This window comes from Squalius cephalus (genome assembly GCF_949319135.1).
Source record: "Squalius cephalus genome assembly, chromosome: 20".
Lineage (NCBI taxonomy): Eukaryota > Metazoa > Chordata > Actinopteri > Cypriniformes > Leuciscidae > Squalius > Squalius cephalus.
The window spans coordinates 15,369,486-15,385,873 of NC_137141.1; the positions used below are offsets into that span (position 1 = coordinate 15,369,486).

General features: G+C 37.6%; 1 protein-coding gene across 8 annotated transcripts; it reads right to left on the bottom strand.

Moving 5' to 3' along the window:
- Nucleotides 1-1,659: 1,659 nt before the first annotated feature.
- hmbox1a (homeobox containing 1a) lies at nt 1,660-14,032 on the bottom strand. Of its 8 annotated transcripts, none has more exons than XM_079854235.1 (9): nt 13,812-14,032; nt 9,757-10,302; nt 7,873-7,958; nt 7,258-7,368; nt 5,983-6,139; nt 4,725-4,807; nt 4,523-4,618; nt 4,152-4,273; nt 1,660-3,763 (listed from the first exon to the last, which is right to left on the bottom strand). In XM_079854235.1, the coding sequence occupies exons 2-9, from the start codon at nt 10,299-10,301 to the stop codon at nt 3,683-3,685; spliced, it is 1,281 nt and encodes a 426-aa protein (XP_079710361.1). In that variant the 5' UTR covers nt 10,302; nt 13,812-14,032; the 3' UTR covers nt 1,660-3,682. The 8 variants fall into 8 exon arrangements, with proteins under 8 accessions (XP_079710361.1, XP_079710360.1, XP_079710364.1 ...); XM_079854234.1 differs by having other exon boundaries at nt 1,660-3,704; nt 4,152-4,267; nt 13,812-14,029; XM_079854238.1 differs by having other exon boundaries at nt 1,660-3,704; nt 4,187-4,267; nt 13,812-14,023.
- Between the last annotated feature and the right edge of the window lie 2,356 nt (nt 14,033-16,388).

Genomic DNA, 16,388 nt, shown 5'->3' on the forward strand with positions numbered 1-16,388 from the left:
TTTTCTGCTTGGCAGAATTATCGTAAGTGAGAAATTTAATTTCCAATTAATATTCTCTCCTAACACACAATATTCTTTTGATACATACTTTAGCAAATAGGCTTGGTACATTTATGATAAGCTGAATAAATGTATCTAGGAACTTCAGCGTTAAATTAAACAGCGTCACCCACAGTTAATTTTCACAGAAATGACGTGTTGACAGATTTGACATATTCTGTAATTTAAGTGCTTAGAAATACTTGCATCAAGGCTGAAGCCCAATTTCTATGTTTAAAATTCACGTTTTAATTACGAGTTAGCTAGTGGCGATCTCATCGACATAAATCTGTAGTCCTTACGCTCAATAGAAACAAAGGTGTGTTTATGAGTTGAAATGGTATTTCAGACATTCTGAGAACTTTTGAAGCAGCTGATACTTTTCACAGGTTTGTCATCTGATAGCTATTTTGATAAGTCTAAAAAAAGCTTATTTGTGCCTGCAATGATATGCATTACACACAGAAAGCAGCTTCCTAAAAGGCAAAGAGGAAAGACAGTAAAAGGTGGGAGAGAGCACGTGGTTAGTATCTCCTTTCCTTTTTTAAAACAAGCACCATGATTCTGAAGCACAAATGAAAATAACCTGAAGTAGTCCATCCCTCTTATCTTTCTTTGAAACAGTACCAGATAAAAGGGGGAAAAAAAAAAGTATGTTGAGGTAAAGAACCCAAAGCACCATAACCCTCCCCCTTAAAGTGACATTTTATGATTATTAAAACAAACAAGCAATTACATGGGATTTTTATTAGAGTGGTTAAATCCACTTTAATTTCGGAACTAACTGTTATTAATCCCTGTGGAGGGGAGTTATCATCACTTTCCAGAGAAACCCCATATTTGGACACGAGGGCAAACACCAACAGGTTTTTGTATTGGAACGTTGTCATCCTGATTGTCAAGTGTTTTCCCATTCGCTGAGACAAAGAAATTCCCAATGCTACAACATTTTCCAGCCGTGTGCTGCTGGAACGTTTGCACAGTTATTGGCCGAGTAGAACACTTTGAGGTTATATACGTTCAATTAAACGGCTGTTGTCTGATTGCTTTTAGAGAGGCCTGCAGAAGAGCCCGACTGATTTTCTAGTCTGCTAATGCTGAAATATAATGGCACAATCTTCACGAGAAGGCTTCAGTTTCCAGGCGGCCCTCGATGCCTCCCTGCAGAGATGCACAGTTGTGTAGCGGCAGGAACATAAATAAGTTGCCGCCAGTAATTAAAAGTGCAATACATAATTGCTGAAGCCAGCAGGCCGGTTATGGTATGCAACTATACAGTCCTATGCAATTTCTAATGTGACAACCAGGGTCCAGAATTAACGTTTTGCCAATTTCATGGAAACGAATATTTAATTCTGGTCATAAAACTGCATCGTGTTGTACTTGAGATAAAACATTCTTGTCTCAATTATAATTCAATTATTTACCTGTTTTTCCTGCATGTTAATGACAAACAGTGCCGTCATCCCAGATGAACTGGAAGTTTGAAGACACACAAATAGCAACAGATACCGTTGACTGAAAACGCTTGCATTAGTGAGGGCAGAATGTTGCACTTAAGACATGGAATATGTTTAGTTATGAGTTACCACTAAGTACGTTTTTATCATTTTTTTTCTTGTACTTTAGATATTGTAGTGGTGATGCTTCAAATAGCATGCTACACTTTGGCTGTAAGACATTGTGTATGATGAAAACTTTTCCAGAGAAGTTGCGTATTTAAATTCATCTTGTTTAAACACCATCACTACAGCGATGTACATATTCAGAAAGACATCTTTGGCTGATGCACTGTGTATCACACTGGTTTTTTGTAGCATTTTAGCCATTATTAAGATGACGTATGGAGTTAAAATAACTTTTAAAATAATGTTATTTAAATGTCAAAACTTTTAAAACCACATCTTAAGATCCCTTGTGTTCTATACAATTGTACTGCGCTTCATCTAGAGCTGAATTGAAATTTTTTTACTTCACATTTTATGTAAAACGGCCACAAAAAACTGTTGAAATTCAGCCTAATTATACAGGACTGATTAATAAACTACTCGATTTTTGAAAATATGTGACCCGTGCTGGCAAAATGAGTAACAATGAGCAAATGATTTAAAAAAATTAGTTATTTCACATTCTCTATTAAAAAAAACCTTCAAAATTATGTATGATGCAATCATACCTTAAAATCCCTGGTAATACCACCAAATTTGGCTTTTTTTCTATAGGAAAAATATATATTCAGCTTTTTTCCCCCATGATACCACAATTGTTTGATTAACAATAATGAGACAGACAGCCTATATATTAACACCTACTGTACTGCACGGATCTAATACAATGTTACAGATCAGATGATTTTCCCCAACAGTTAACCAAATGTTCATTTAAGACATAAAAGATAATGTTTGCGTGAATACTTGCCAAGACAGATATTTTGAAATACTGTAATTCTGTGTGTATATCGTGATCGCACACTGTCGGAAGCGTTTACATCAGCATGAGTTTGAAAATCACATTTCATTGGTTCACTCATGCCATCGAGAATTCGCTATGAATATTCACAAAGTTGGCTTTACAACGATACCAAACTTGTGTTGAAGGGAAGCGCCAGTAGTCGAGAAGTGAGCAGAGAAAAACGGCAATTTTTCATGGATTATTAAAACAAAGGAAAGATTTAGGAAGGTACACCTCTCAGAAAACATACAAATAAAGATCATTTTAGATGTTTAATTGCTATTTGGAGCATAGGGATCGCTAGACGAAGGCTTAATGAACTCATTTTTGTGAAAACCACAAATTCGACCAAAATTGACATATTTCACTTGTTTTGCCAGTAGCTCGTAATCAGCCCGTGCGCATTCCGACTCATTTTGCCAGGACGCACACATGTAGTTTTAATCCTCTCCCAACTATGTTACAGTTCTAAACAACAGCCCAGCAAGTCTGTTCTATTTACTTGGCAAAGCCGCTGGTACGCATTTGGTGGTAGGCGAGTGTTAATTTTGGACCCTGGTGACAAGTGTACAAGTTCAAAATGCAACTTCAGCAATGCTGGACTGCACGTAGATAAAGAAATAAGTTAAGAAGTGAGAGAGAATATGCTTCCCAACACACTTTCCCTGGAGAGGCTGAGGCAGTGAACATTTAGTATGATACTGACCTCTTATATCCTGCAAAGAAGACTTCCTGAAAGAAGGAAAACTGAGAGACGAAATTCACTATCCAAGTATGGGATATGGCAGGGTGATATGTCACATGAAGTTCCATCAACAGTTTAAACGCAGCGCCTCCCCGACCTGCTGCGCGTAGGAAAGCGGTATTAATGAAAAGACACATGTAGGAGGGAGGTGGAAGGAGGGAATGTTGGGTTAACAGTCTTTATAACCTCGGTATTCACTTTGGTCATCCACGACCTGGCCATATTCCTCAATCACAGTTCACGCACCAACTGTTTGGCTTTATTTTCGTAACCCCACATTTCTCCTTCGGCTTCCCTCCCGCGCTCCACGTCGAAGGGAAGATTCTCACTCATCATCCAGCACCTCTGTCTTGATGTCACCGGCAGCTCCTCCCTGCCTCGCCAGAGCCAGGATGCTGTGATTGACAGCGGCCATCTCCACTGCCAAAGCTATGGGGTCCTGGTGTTCTATTGGGCCGGTGTTGTCGTCCTATAAGGGAGTAGAGAACCAGAGATTGGTCTGAAGCCCTCTGATTTTCCCCCGCAAACCTGTTTGAATGACTTTGTGTCATTAAAAGACAAAGGAGCATGAAATTGTTCATACAAACCACAGTATATCGGCAACATATTTGTAACATCGGTTATTAGAGATTAAACACTAATAATTTAATACAACTGTTAAATGTAATCTTTAGCAAATCTCAAAATGATAATATTTTTTATACTGTACATTGTAAAGTTGTGATGCCTAAATTCATTTGAAGCATTTCAAATAATAGTTTTTTTAGCGATAACATGACAATCATTTAAAATCCTTTTTTTTTTTTTAAATGTAGCTAAATATCATTCTAGCCATTCTAGCTAAATCATGTTGGGATGGTTGATTTATATATATATATATCTATATTTTTTTTTTTTTTTTGAAAAAATCCCTTACCATTCCCAAAACTTGGTCAGCAGCTACTTGCTCACCATAGTCATTTCCATCGATCTCATCGCTGTTGGAATGTCCTCCCGGGCTTTGGACATCAATCCCATGACTCTCCAGGATTGCTGCTTCTTAGAAAAAAACAGACCTTGCCATAACATATCTGCGCCCATTATGATGTAGCCAACATGATGGAACGGCGTTTTCTGAAAGGCATTTTTTTTCTGTAAATTCAATATTTCTGATGACTGCACATTTTGAATGAGACAGCTGCCGCACGGTGATAACAATGCAATGGAAATAATTACATTGTCCACATTCAAAATGCATTGTTGCGTGTAATTCGAGCTTTGTCTGTCCCCAGAGGGCTTCAACATTACCTATGTTGGCTCTTCTCTTAATTTCCTTCCTTCTGTTGGCAAACCAGTTGTAAACTTTCAGAGACGTGACCCTCTCAAGATCTGAAAGCTTCTTCCCTTAATCAAATCACAGCAGAGCTCATCAATAATGTCTGGGGCCACGATAACAAGCATTTACACATGCATTCATCTTCTTTATGGGGGCTGTGTTTAAACATCCTACCTGGTTTTTGAATAACTGCATTGCAGGCGTTGGCAATTTCCTCTCGTTTGGCTTCATCGGGGTACTGGTTGTCGTTGAAATAACTTGAGCAAAAACATAAGACAGCAAAGGCAGATGAGATGAAATTATCAAGCAATTCACACAATATTTAGCTTTAAATATAAGCTTGCATTATGTCTTCATTTAAACTAGATTAGATAACCTACTTTTAGATTTAGGTTGACTACGTTTTACGTTTGTCACAATACCAACATTTCAGTAGTCAATACCAATTCCAGTGATATTTCACAATTATTGATACTAGTAATGATATCACAGCAAAAACATATTCTATATGTACAACATGCTATGCTTCATTTAAAGAGTCAATTATAAGTAAAATATTAACTAATTGAAATAAAACAATGTTTAAAAGAAAACATTAAAAGTAAAATTAAAAGATAAATGAACACTACCATGAGTTTCAAAGTTTGTTAACCTTAGTTAATGCATTGAGTATCATGGAACTAGCAATGAACAATACTTTAAAATTAATGTAAATTTCTATATATATTTTAACATTTTAACATTTAACAATTAACATTAGTTAACTATAAACAAACAAATTAACAATATATATACAATAGTGTATTTATAAATTAATTAAATTTGACCGCTGTACAAATTGTTTGTTGTTTAATCCTGTTACCACCTGTGATTTTTTTCATAGTAAACGACTGTCTATTGAACAATTAATTATGACAAGGGAATATTTGCAGAAATTAGCTTTCAATTAATTAGTTTATTAATTAGCATACATTTTCTAATAAGAATTTTCATGACCTTTAGGAAAAAGCTGGTAATGTCTAACTGGACTGTTAAATGTTAAAACACTACAATAAGGTTCCATTAGTTAATGTTAGTTAATGCCTTAACTTAAAATTAAATTAACAATGAGCAAATTCTTAATCTTTGTTAACATTACTTAATGAAATAAAAGTTAAAGACAACTGTTTATTGTAAGTTCATGTTAGCTCAAGTCCATTAAATAATATTAATCAATTTAATGTATCAGTAAATGTTGGAATGAACATTAACAGATGCTTTGGAAATATTTTTCATTGTTAGTTCATGTTAACTACTAATGTTATTGTTAACAAATGGAACCTTATTGTAACCTTATAAGTGCCACCAAATAAAACCTACAGAAATGTACTTTCATGGGATGACCCACAGTAACCTGTCCTGACCATTCACACAATTTACCATATCCTCTCACCTCTCCATGACCGCCAGACACTCTTTCCTCCAGGTGAAGCGGCTTCCACGCCGCAGACGGAAGCTGCCCTGGGTGCTGCTAATGGGAGGGGGTGTTTGACGCCACTCCACAATGTCCTCCAGGGCCATCGGAGTGGGCCGCATCGCTAGTGTTGCACCTGGGGCACAAACATGACATGTCATCTCAGATGAAGTGTCATAAGGGAAACAGTCTGTGTGCTTCTGAGGACAGACTCTCTGGTAGACTAAAGCCTGTTCACTGTGTCTGAAAGCAACTGATAATGAGAAACTGGTGTTCTGGGTTTGGGTCATGATCTTCTAATCTCTTCAATGAACATCTAATATCTTCCCTCAGATCAGCCTGGATGAAACTGACAGAGCACAAGAACACAGTAATTATTCATGTTATGGCTGTTAAACAATACATGGCTGATATAACATATTTTGTGTAAAAAAAACAACAACAAAAAACTAGCAAACTCAATTCAAAAAATTTTAAATTCAAAAAATGCTTCAATTAATTTAGGCATCACAAAATTATAATGTACATAATGGAACTTTCAATTGCCAAAGATTCAATTTAACAGTGTTAATTAAATGAGTGTTTTTAATGATCATTTTTAAGTGACCATTAGATGATGGCTACGGACATTTTTACGAGTTTACATGTTGCAATTCGGACTTTTTTTTCTTTTTTGCGTGTTATAAAGTCAGAATTGTGTTTATATCACCTGCCAAATAAAGTCAGTCTTTCTTTCCTCGGAATTGGACTTTATAACTCGCAGTTGCAAAATTTATATCTCACAATTCTGAGAAAAGAAGTCAGAATTGCGAGATAAATACTCGTAATTCCAAGAAAAGTCAGAATTGCGAGATATAAACTCGCAATTGTGAGAAAAAGTCCGAATTCTGAGATGTAAACTTGAAATGTAAGATAGCCTATAAACTTGAAATAGTGAGAAAAAAAGTCGGAATTTTGTAAAGATGTAAAGTCGCAATTACTAGAAAAAAAATCAGAATTGCGAGATAAAAAGTCGCAATTATTAAATGTTTTATTCCGTGATGGAAACAAGCTTCCATATGAGAGGTAATGTAAATAGGGAAGATTAACATGCACACAATCAATAAATTAAATTAAACACATCCCAAATAGGATATGTTCCTGGAACATTTTTATCACCCAATCATTTATATATTTTTTAATTCTGTAGGGGTATGTTTAGAGTTAAAGTTAAAATGAATGACAGAAATGTTAGAAAGACATTGGACACATTACCAGGTGTAGTTTTCTCTAGTTGGTACCAGCGGTAGAAGGCTCTTTTCTTCTGCTCGCTGAGGTCTGAGCCCTGCTGGAGGAGCCAATGAGAGATCCGGCTCTGACTGATACCTGCAGAGAAAGACACACAGCATATAAGGGCAAAATCTGACTTGCAAATGTCTCTCTAAGGCCAGACTTGACAAATCCTACAACCTTAAAGGGATAGTTCACTCAGAAAAAATGAAAATTGGTGTTGGAATGTTGGTAACCAGACTATTGACTTTTTTCTTCTTCTACAGAAGTCAATGGGAGCCGTCAACTGTCTGGTTACCGACATTCGTCAAAATATCTTCTTTTTTAGTTCAACAAAAGAAAGAAACTCATACAGGTTTGGAACAACAGAAGGTTGAGTAAATGATGACAGAATTTTCATTTTTGGGTGAACTATACCCTTTTAATAAAAGGCAGTCATACGTTACAGCTGACATTTCTTTCATAACAAAATATCATGGTGTGCTTTAACTGCTCTCTTTTTCATTACACAAAGTAACAAGGACAATGTTAGAATTCACAGAATAAATCACAATATATTAGTTTTTCAATTTGGAAAACAAAAAGGCAAAGCACACTAACCTGTAACTTGGGCAACTACTGCCTGTGATATTCGCCGATTCCCCAAGAATGCTTTAATCTCTTCTTTAATTATAGCACTGTCCATTCTACAACAACAGAGAGAGAGAGAGAGAGAGAGAGAGAGAGAGAGAGAGAGAGAGAGAGAGAGAGAGAGAGAGAGAGAGAGAGAGAGAGAGAGAGAGAGAGAGAGAGAGAGAGAGAGAGAGAGAGAGAGAGAGAAGAGACACAGAAAGAGACACAGAAAGAGACACAGAAAGAGACACAAAGAGACACACACACACTGAGACTAAAAAATGACATCAAATGAAAAACCGCAATACTATTTTTGGTAACATTTTTAAACAACCACGTATTACAAAAATGTCCCTAATGCGTATCTTTAAAGTCACCATGAACTTCCACATTTTTATGGAATATTTCGGTATTTACTATCGTAATCTTAGCTTCTCCCAGTTGAAGGGACATCTCTTCTCTGTGTGTTGGGGCGAGGACAGTCATGCAGCGCAGGGACAACCTGTCACTCACATTAGATCACAGCAATAGCAAATCACAATGATCTAACGATCCAGTCCGATTACCGATAGACATAATAAAGTCCTGCCCTACATTTTTTCTTGTTCAAGAAGCCGTTTCACTCATATATACGTCACAATACAGAAGAAAAGATTTATCGCAGCTTCTGTTTCATGCCGACTTTAAATGTTGTCATATGAACAACCAGTCACAAAACTGTCTCACAAACCACAAATAAAGTACAGTTTAAGTTCAGATATGAGCAAAGTTAATGAGTGAGTCAGATTCAGTATTAGTCATTTTAACCTGATAAGTTCACTTGTGATTCATGTAAAAGAACCATTCATTAGTCAACTGTTCAGAATTTGGACTACTCTGCTTTCTTCTTCTTTTTTTTACTGTGTATTATGTTGCACCATTCAGTTTTTCTTTTGTAAGTTCAACATTTTCAAATGAGAACAGGTTCTGAATAGGGGCTTTCGCACCAGAGGAACCTTTTCATAGTTCCTAGAACTAATGGCGGAAGAACCCGGATTTTGGCGTGTTCGCACCGCAGGAACTAGGATCGATTTTAGTTCTAGGAACTCCTTTTGGAGGAACTAATTTAGCTCCTACTTCAGAGTAGGGTCTAAACCAGCACTATAGGAACTACCAGTGACGTTAGTGTATGCTGATTGGCCGAACGTAAGTTAAAAACAACAGCATCCGCCATTTTTAAAAAAGCTGTGTAAACACACAGATTATAGCCTATATATTTACTAGCCAGAATTATTTTCTAGCCAGAATATATTATATATAGCCAGAAACTAACTCTACGAACATGGAAAACAGTGATAGATGGACCTCTTAACCTTTACGCTAAGGAGAAAATCCAACACAACTTTGAGGGGACCAAGCAAAACATGATTATGTATTTCTGCTCAGCTAGCAACACTGGACATCAACCACACGGCATACGCTAATGCCTTTTCATATACGGTCCACTTTCTATGTATAACAGTTCTATCTAATAACGTATTAGACAGGACTGTTAGACAGATCGTAAACTAATGAACACGGAGAGCACTGTGTGCTTAGGCTCTGCCGTTCTCAGCGCCGTCAAAATAAAGGTCCATCACACCATCAAAATAAAAGTCACGTCAACAAGCGCGGCTTACGTCACTTCTGAGTTCCTACTGGCGGTGCGAATGCAACCAGGAAAATGTTCCTAAGGACATTAGAACCATTAATTCTCGGGGAACCACCTTGGTGGCTAGTTCCTAGAACTACCCGGTGCGAAAGCCCCTAATAAGAACCAGCACTCGTTTCCCAATCTTGACTTCACATTCCACCTCATGAGTTTATGACCCATCCGGACAGTATCCCACTGACCTCATGAGCTCCTCAACTCTGTCATCGATGTCCACTTCCTCATCCGGATGCTCGAACGCGAAGGCCCTCGAGGAGGTGTTGCTAACAGTGAAGCGGGGCGGGGAGAGCTTCCCGTTAGGCATAGCGGCAAGGCCGTCCCGTCCATTTTGGACCATGGGTGCTACTACCGGCATGGGGGTGGGGACCGTCGGGGGCGGGGAGGTGTCGTAGCTGTTGCTAGGAGATGGTGAGAGGCCATTGCCACGGTAACCGGTCTGCGTGGCCGTAGAGGTCGTTGAAGAAGAGGCTGCGAGGTTGTTAGTGGAGGTAGTGCAGGAGTTGGAAGAGGTGGTGGCGTTGCTGCTGTTGCCGTGGTTGACTACGGCCGTCCCGCTTCCGCCATGGGCGTGCCGGTGGCCGAACTTCTCCACGTGTTCGCGGTCCAGCCGGTCGAGGGTGTCCAGGGCGTGCAAGATCTCTTGCTTTGTCATGCCGCTTCGACGTAGCCGCTGCAGCAAGTCGATCTGCTCAATGGTAAAACGAGGCTCATCTGTATAATGGGACATTCTGCCAAGAGAAAGAGAGAGCTGCGGCATTAGAGAATTGATGTCGGAGGAAATCCTTAAACCCATGCTGATAAAACACGACACATGGCTGCATAGTGAATAAAAGTCATAATAACATAGCCTAGACTAAAAAAAACAATGCTTTAGTCTAAGAAATGCAGCGGAGGAGGTGTAGCAGGGGCCACATGCGCATGAGCTCTAACTAAAGCGCTATTTTTCCAAGAAAATGTCAGTCACCACACCTTTATCGACCAATCATTGCAACAGAAGTGCGGAGCCTGTCTGAGGTCAAGGCAAAGACACTGCATGCATTACCACAGAATTTTTAATAGACTTTAAACAGCAGAAAGCTGGAACACGTGAGGAGGGGGAAGGAGGTTAACTTTAGGGAAAACTGCCAAGAAAAATTCCATCTGAGGCGGCCAACCTACTTTCAGTAAAAAAGCTGAGGATGAATCTCCATAAAGGCATTTGTCTGAGAATACTCCTCTCAATGCCAGGCTGACTGTTGCCCACACACACACATGCTTTGCTGAATTGTTATAACACATTGTATTTCAATTCATTTGGTCAATGCCCGAGTTTTGAAAGGAAGCTACAACTTATGACGCTGCAAATGCAAAACTCGTGCCAATGCAATATGCATTCCATATGGCACAGTGTAATGCAATCAAGTAAACGAGAGAGCGGTGAGGCTCCTTTTAACAAAATGAAGATTTCAACTTCCCTGCGACATATTCTTCAAGAATAAATTCTGCTGATGAGTGAGTACGACTGTCTCCTGGTGTCTGCGCTGCATAAAATGAATAAAAAAAGATTTCTGCTCACCCAAGCACCCTTTAAAAAGCTTCAAAAGGTTTAATTATCCAGAGGCATCAGATACAGCAAATCAGCAAAAACAACAATAAATCCATCCAGGGGTTGTTGAGGATTCATTCGGTATCAGATCAGTCTAATTTGTATGTATCTCCTAAAGAACAATACATTAACCCTGTAACAAACAAGCCTTTAGCGGGAGAAGCCGAACAACGTCAAACAAAGTCATAAAACAGTCTCTTATTGTCCCATTAATGTGTGTGCAGTGCACCACATATATATTTTCAGGATGACAAAATATGTCTTATATGGGAATGAAAAATCCCAAATGTAAAGGTTTCACCTTGCACATCAAATCTAGTTTTTAGTAATCTCTGCCAAGCTAGGCGATAAACCACAATGATAGAGGAATTCAGAATCGCCAGTATGGAGACGTGTCCAACCACAGGCACGCACAACCACTTCAACTGAGATTAAACTGTCACTTGACGACAAACCAACTCAGTTAACTGGCCTGCCCACATGCAGTTGTGTAGGACTAGTAAGACAAATAAGTATTTAATAATGAAAAATGCATCACTACTTACAACAATAACAATCAAGAAAGATGCAATCTTGCTACATCAAGCATTAAATGCAAGGCTACTGGTGTGCATGCAACTTTAATGTTTTAATGCTCTCGGGAGTTCTTTGTTTCTTTTATTTGCATATTCATGTTCTAATCTGATTTACGCATGGAAGCATAAAAGTATCTATAGATTATAGGGTTACACTTTATTTTAAGGTGTCTGTGTTACAGTGTAATTATGCATTTAAGTAATGAGTTATATTGATTAACTACATGTACTTATAGGATTAGGGTTAGTTGCATGTAATTATGCATAATTTATAGTTATTACTACAGTAACGAACTACATGTAAGATGTGTAACAAGGACACTGTAAAATAAAGTGTTACCCATTATAGTTCTGAAACTATAGTGTGGAGGCAGAGGAGGAAACTCATCTGTTTTGCAGCAGCTCAAGATCAAAGTTGATTTTGTCCATATGCCCTGGTTCTCTTCATCAGAACGGCATCCAAAATATCCCAAATCTCGCTTTACGTCTCCGCAATTTTAAACACTTTTTACAGCCCATTTGTTTCATATGTAACTTGTGTTTATCTTTCAAATACCAGTTTACCTCTATAAGCAGCTGGTAATTATTAGATGTCCAAGCCCACTGATCAATGAAAATACAGCCCATCCAGAGACTGAAGTACCTGATGCCCACTGTGGTTCTACAATTAAAATGATATTTATAAACATATTGAATATGATAAGCATCTACAGAACAAACAAGAGGAATATTTAGGCTAAGTCACACAAAACTTGAACTGCATCAAAGCTGTTTGAGATGCCATTCAAGGTTTTCCAGTTTCAGCTGCGTATGATATATATATTTAAATTAAGTTATTAATAAAAAAAGAAAATAAAAAAAGAAGAGATTTAAATCACTGTCTGTATAATCCATAAACATGATGTCAGGTGGGCTTATAATGTGCACTAATAACCCCTGCTCCTAATAAGCCTACTATGTCAATTAAACCTCATATAAACCTCAAATGAACTCAGTCGTGCTCAAACACATTCTTTATTTTATAAACATTACCCCACATTATTTTCATTGTGAGGACAAACTGGGCACTCTGAGAAAATGAAGTGATATGGCATAAAAAAGGGGTGTCTCACAAGCTTGCTGCACTAAAAAAGAAATATGTCCAGAAAGATGCTCAGCCAGAGAAAATGCAAACTGTCCTGAAGTAAGATATAAGAACAGGTTGAATGGACCACGGTAAGACTAGAGAACATCCACACTGACTTTGGCTATTGCTCAATGGATGCTGAAGTTTCAAATACTAAAACCATATTCCATATTTTAGCTTGATCAGCAGTTTTTGTAGTTTGTTGGCTTGGTAAATAAAAAATGTATCTAACTTGATGTAATGTATTGTAAAGCCTTTACAATAAAAAAGTAAGGTGGGATACACATGCAGCCTATCTACTTTAAAAATCCACTGGATTAATGTTTGCAAATAAATTAAGCAATTTAATTTCGAGACAAAAATAACAATTACAAGCGTTTTTGATTAATTGTATAATACAGTACAGTATCTATAAGAAAACATGGACAACTTTGAATTTGTGTGGTCTTAAAAGTGCCACTTTCCTTAATTAAAAACCACTGCAATTAAAAAAAAAAAATCACTGCAAGAACTATCGAACCAAAATGTAACCATTCGTATCCTTCACCCTATATACACCCTATACTCAGATGATATAGGATGCTGGCAACACCTTGTTAAAACACAAAACATAATAACAACAACAACAACAACAACAACAATAATAATATAGATATATACAGTACATAAATATATAATAATAGTCATAATAATTTATGAAATGAGGTAAGTATCAACACAACACACCAATGTCAACACAGTGTCAGTTGTTGCACAGTTGCAAGCATTTCTTTTCTAAACCCCTATCCCGCCACAGAATGAGAGCAGATGTGACTTCGGATGCGATGCGGACCAGCAGTCGAACCGAGCTCGTTCACCCCCGGGTGTCATTTGCACGTCAATGCATGTTTCATGTCTCCAGACTGATTTAACAAATGACGCCTTTCTTATAATTTGGCATCTCAGACTTACCTGATTGTGCGCGTGCGGGGCCTCCGTGCACCACAGCATTTATTCAACTCAACTGACAGTGTTTCCGTCCCTTGTAATCCCCGTCGCCAGACATGAACCAGCCAAATAGGACGATGTCCGACTCTCCCGCTACCTTTCCCTAATTTGATTTCATTTCAAGGCAAAAACTGATTCGCCTTTGTCTGACTGACAGAAGCCATATTGATATTAACAGAAGCGCTGCGGTGGTTTCATGGGAGTTGTAGTTTATCTCCGCGGGCGGGAAAGTGACACTCAATGGGAGTTCGCCGAGCGCCGGACTACAACTCCAGTGGAATATGGTACAGTTTCATCCTCGATCATTTTTCACCAACTGCTGCATGCAGGAACAAAAATGTTATTTCTGACTTTTTATTCGCTGAAGCCATGACGACAGAATGTGGGATTTACTGCTTATACTTTTCAATTCTATTTTTTGAAAAATTATTTTAGTAAATTAGGTAATCATGCAGATGTATGCATATTTTCAAAAATATGCATCCTCTGGAGTCTAAATGAATTGTTCCACGTAGTAATAAAAAATAAATAAATAGAAACACTCATATTTTTTACATTTTGAGGGAAAACTGTCGAAAAAAACAACAACTAGCCTAAAAGATAAAAATGTATATTTGATTGAGATCAAATTTCTTATCACCTGCAAAAAGGATCTTCTGGTTGTTTTTTTTTAACATCCGGGCGCCCTCTAGTGGACATTGACCGCAATCGCCATGAGTAATATGTTTATAGAAACAGTATCCACTAAAATACCAAAGCTACCACAGTTATTGATAGCACTGGAAAATAATAATACGATGACATGAGATGCTTCTCGAGCACTGTATAAATCTTTTAAAATCCTAATTTAATTTTTACAGTTATAATAAAAAATAACAACAACTGTGGAACGTTATGGTGGAAACTACTATGGTAACTTTCTGTTAGTGATATACGCCATAGGCTATATAGGGGACACCGGGGCTAGTTGTCACAAGAAATAGGCTATATAAAGCCAGTATAAAGTCCAAATAAGTGTTTTCATATTGGATTCAAATACTGAGTTCAGTAAATTTGGTGAATTCTGTCAGCATAATGCAAACTAAATGTACAATATCATCTTGTTTTGTACATTCAGGTAATCAAGTGACCACAATAAATACATTCAGCCAAGAGTCAATTACTTTATGTAGGCTATGTGCCTGTGTTTTAAAATCAAATAACAGACATAGTAACACATAGAGTCTTCTAGAGTCGATTATACTTGTAATTGTGCAAACAGGGTAAGAAATGTGCTAGGTTGCAATAATATGACTGTTTTGGATCATTGACTTTGCACTGATCCACTCACAAATTTTGACAGCACAGACTGAACAAGTAGGCTAAGAGATTATGCTAGAGAAAACATCTATTTTCTTTACTGTTTGTAAATCTTTTAAATGGCTTGCTGGCTTTCACATCACCTCTGAAAGCTGGTGATGGCCACAGGTCTGCTGGTGACAGATGTTATAGAGGGAATGTCATGACACATACACACAGACATGATGACAGGCCTCTGTTTTAAGGAAAGCAGATCAATTTAGCTCAAAGGGAAGTAATCATTCTATTTATAGGGAATTTTTGACAGAATTGAATCACTAATCAAATGAATCGCCCAGCGATCGATTGCAGACTATAATTTAGTCATGATTTCTATAAAGGGAATATGATATGTTTTACTCGATTGATATCAACATTTGGGAAAGGAATTAGCCTTCACACACATACCAATCATCACATACTTCCTATAAAATATTCAATAGTTACTCTATATGATATATGATATAGAATTATGCAACTGAATAGTTGATTCAGACCTCTTAGCATCATTTTGGAATGATCTGATGCAGTTTGATATGTAAAAGCAGTCTGTGCCATTCAGAGGGTCTCTAAAAAGGAGTCTGTTTTAGCTCTCTATCTTATTAAAAAATAATTTAGCCATAACTTACTCATTCTACCCTGTAAAATAATAAGATAAGACAAATGATATGAGAAAATATTATTATTTTATTATTAATAACTCAGAAAAAAGTTAAAAATGGGCAAAACTGGCCCCTCTGTCTCAACTCATTTCATGATTTTCCTTGTCATAGTCGGGATGTGCTGTCTTTGGAACTATTTGTCTTGGGTTAAATGCCTAAAGTTGACAATGTTTTGGCTTGTATGGCTTTCGATGCAATCGTCCAGGGAGGAGTAGCCTAATCTCAGACTTGCTGGTGCCACAATGACAGAGTGCCTTGTTTTATGGTTTTGTGGAATTCTGCTTCTTGCTCAGTTTCACACAGTTGTGATCATGTCATCACTGCCTGATTTAATCTAATGTCCTACCAACCTAAATAAACGGGTCTTCACGTAGGCCTGCACTGCAGCTCAGTCAGACAGTGGGTGAAAGAAACTCCAGTCTTCATTATGACTTATCGATTTGCACAACATAAGCCTATTCATCTCACTTTCTTGCTCATACATCCAACAGACAGTGTTAGCATTGCCAATCACAAAATAAATAAATATGTGGACATGAAA

What these genes read in the sequence shown, in the direction of transcription:
- hmbox1a (XM_079854232.1), bottom strand. Translation starts at nt 10,301, where the DNA reads ATGTCCCATTATACAGATGAGCCTCGTTTTACCATTGAGCAGATCGAC. An exon ending in ACTAGAGAAAACTACACCTG is followed by an intron (nt 6,140 to 7,257) that starts GTAATGTGTCCA and finishes TTTGTGCCCCAG; the next exon opens with GTGCAACACTAGCGATGCGG. An exon ending in TGTCTGGCGGTCATGGAGAG is followed by an intron (nt 4,808 to 5,982) that starts GTGAGAGGATAT and finishes TTTTTGCTCAAG; the next exon opens with TTATTTCAACGACAACCAGT.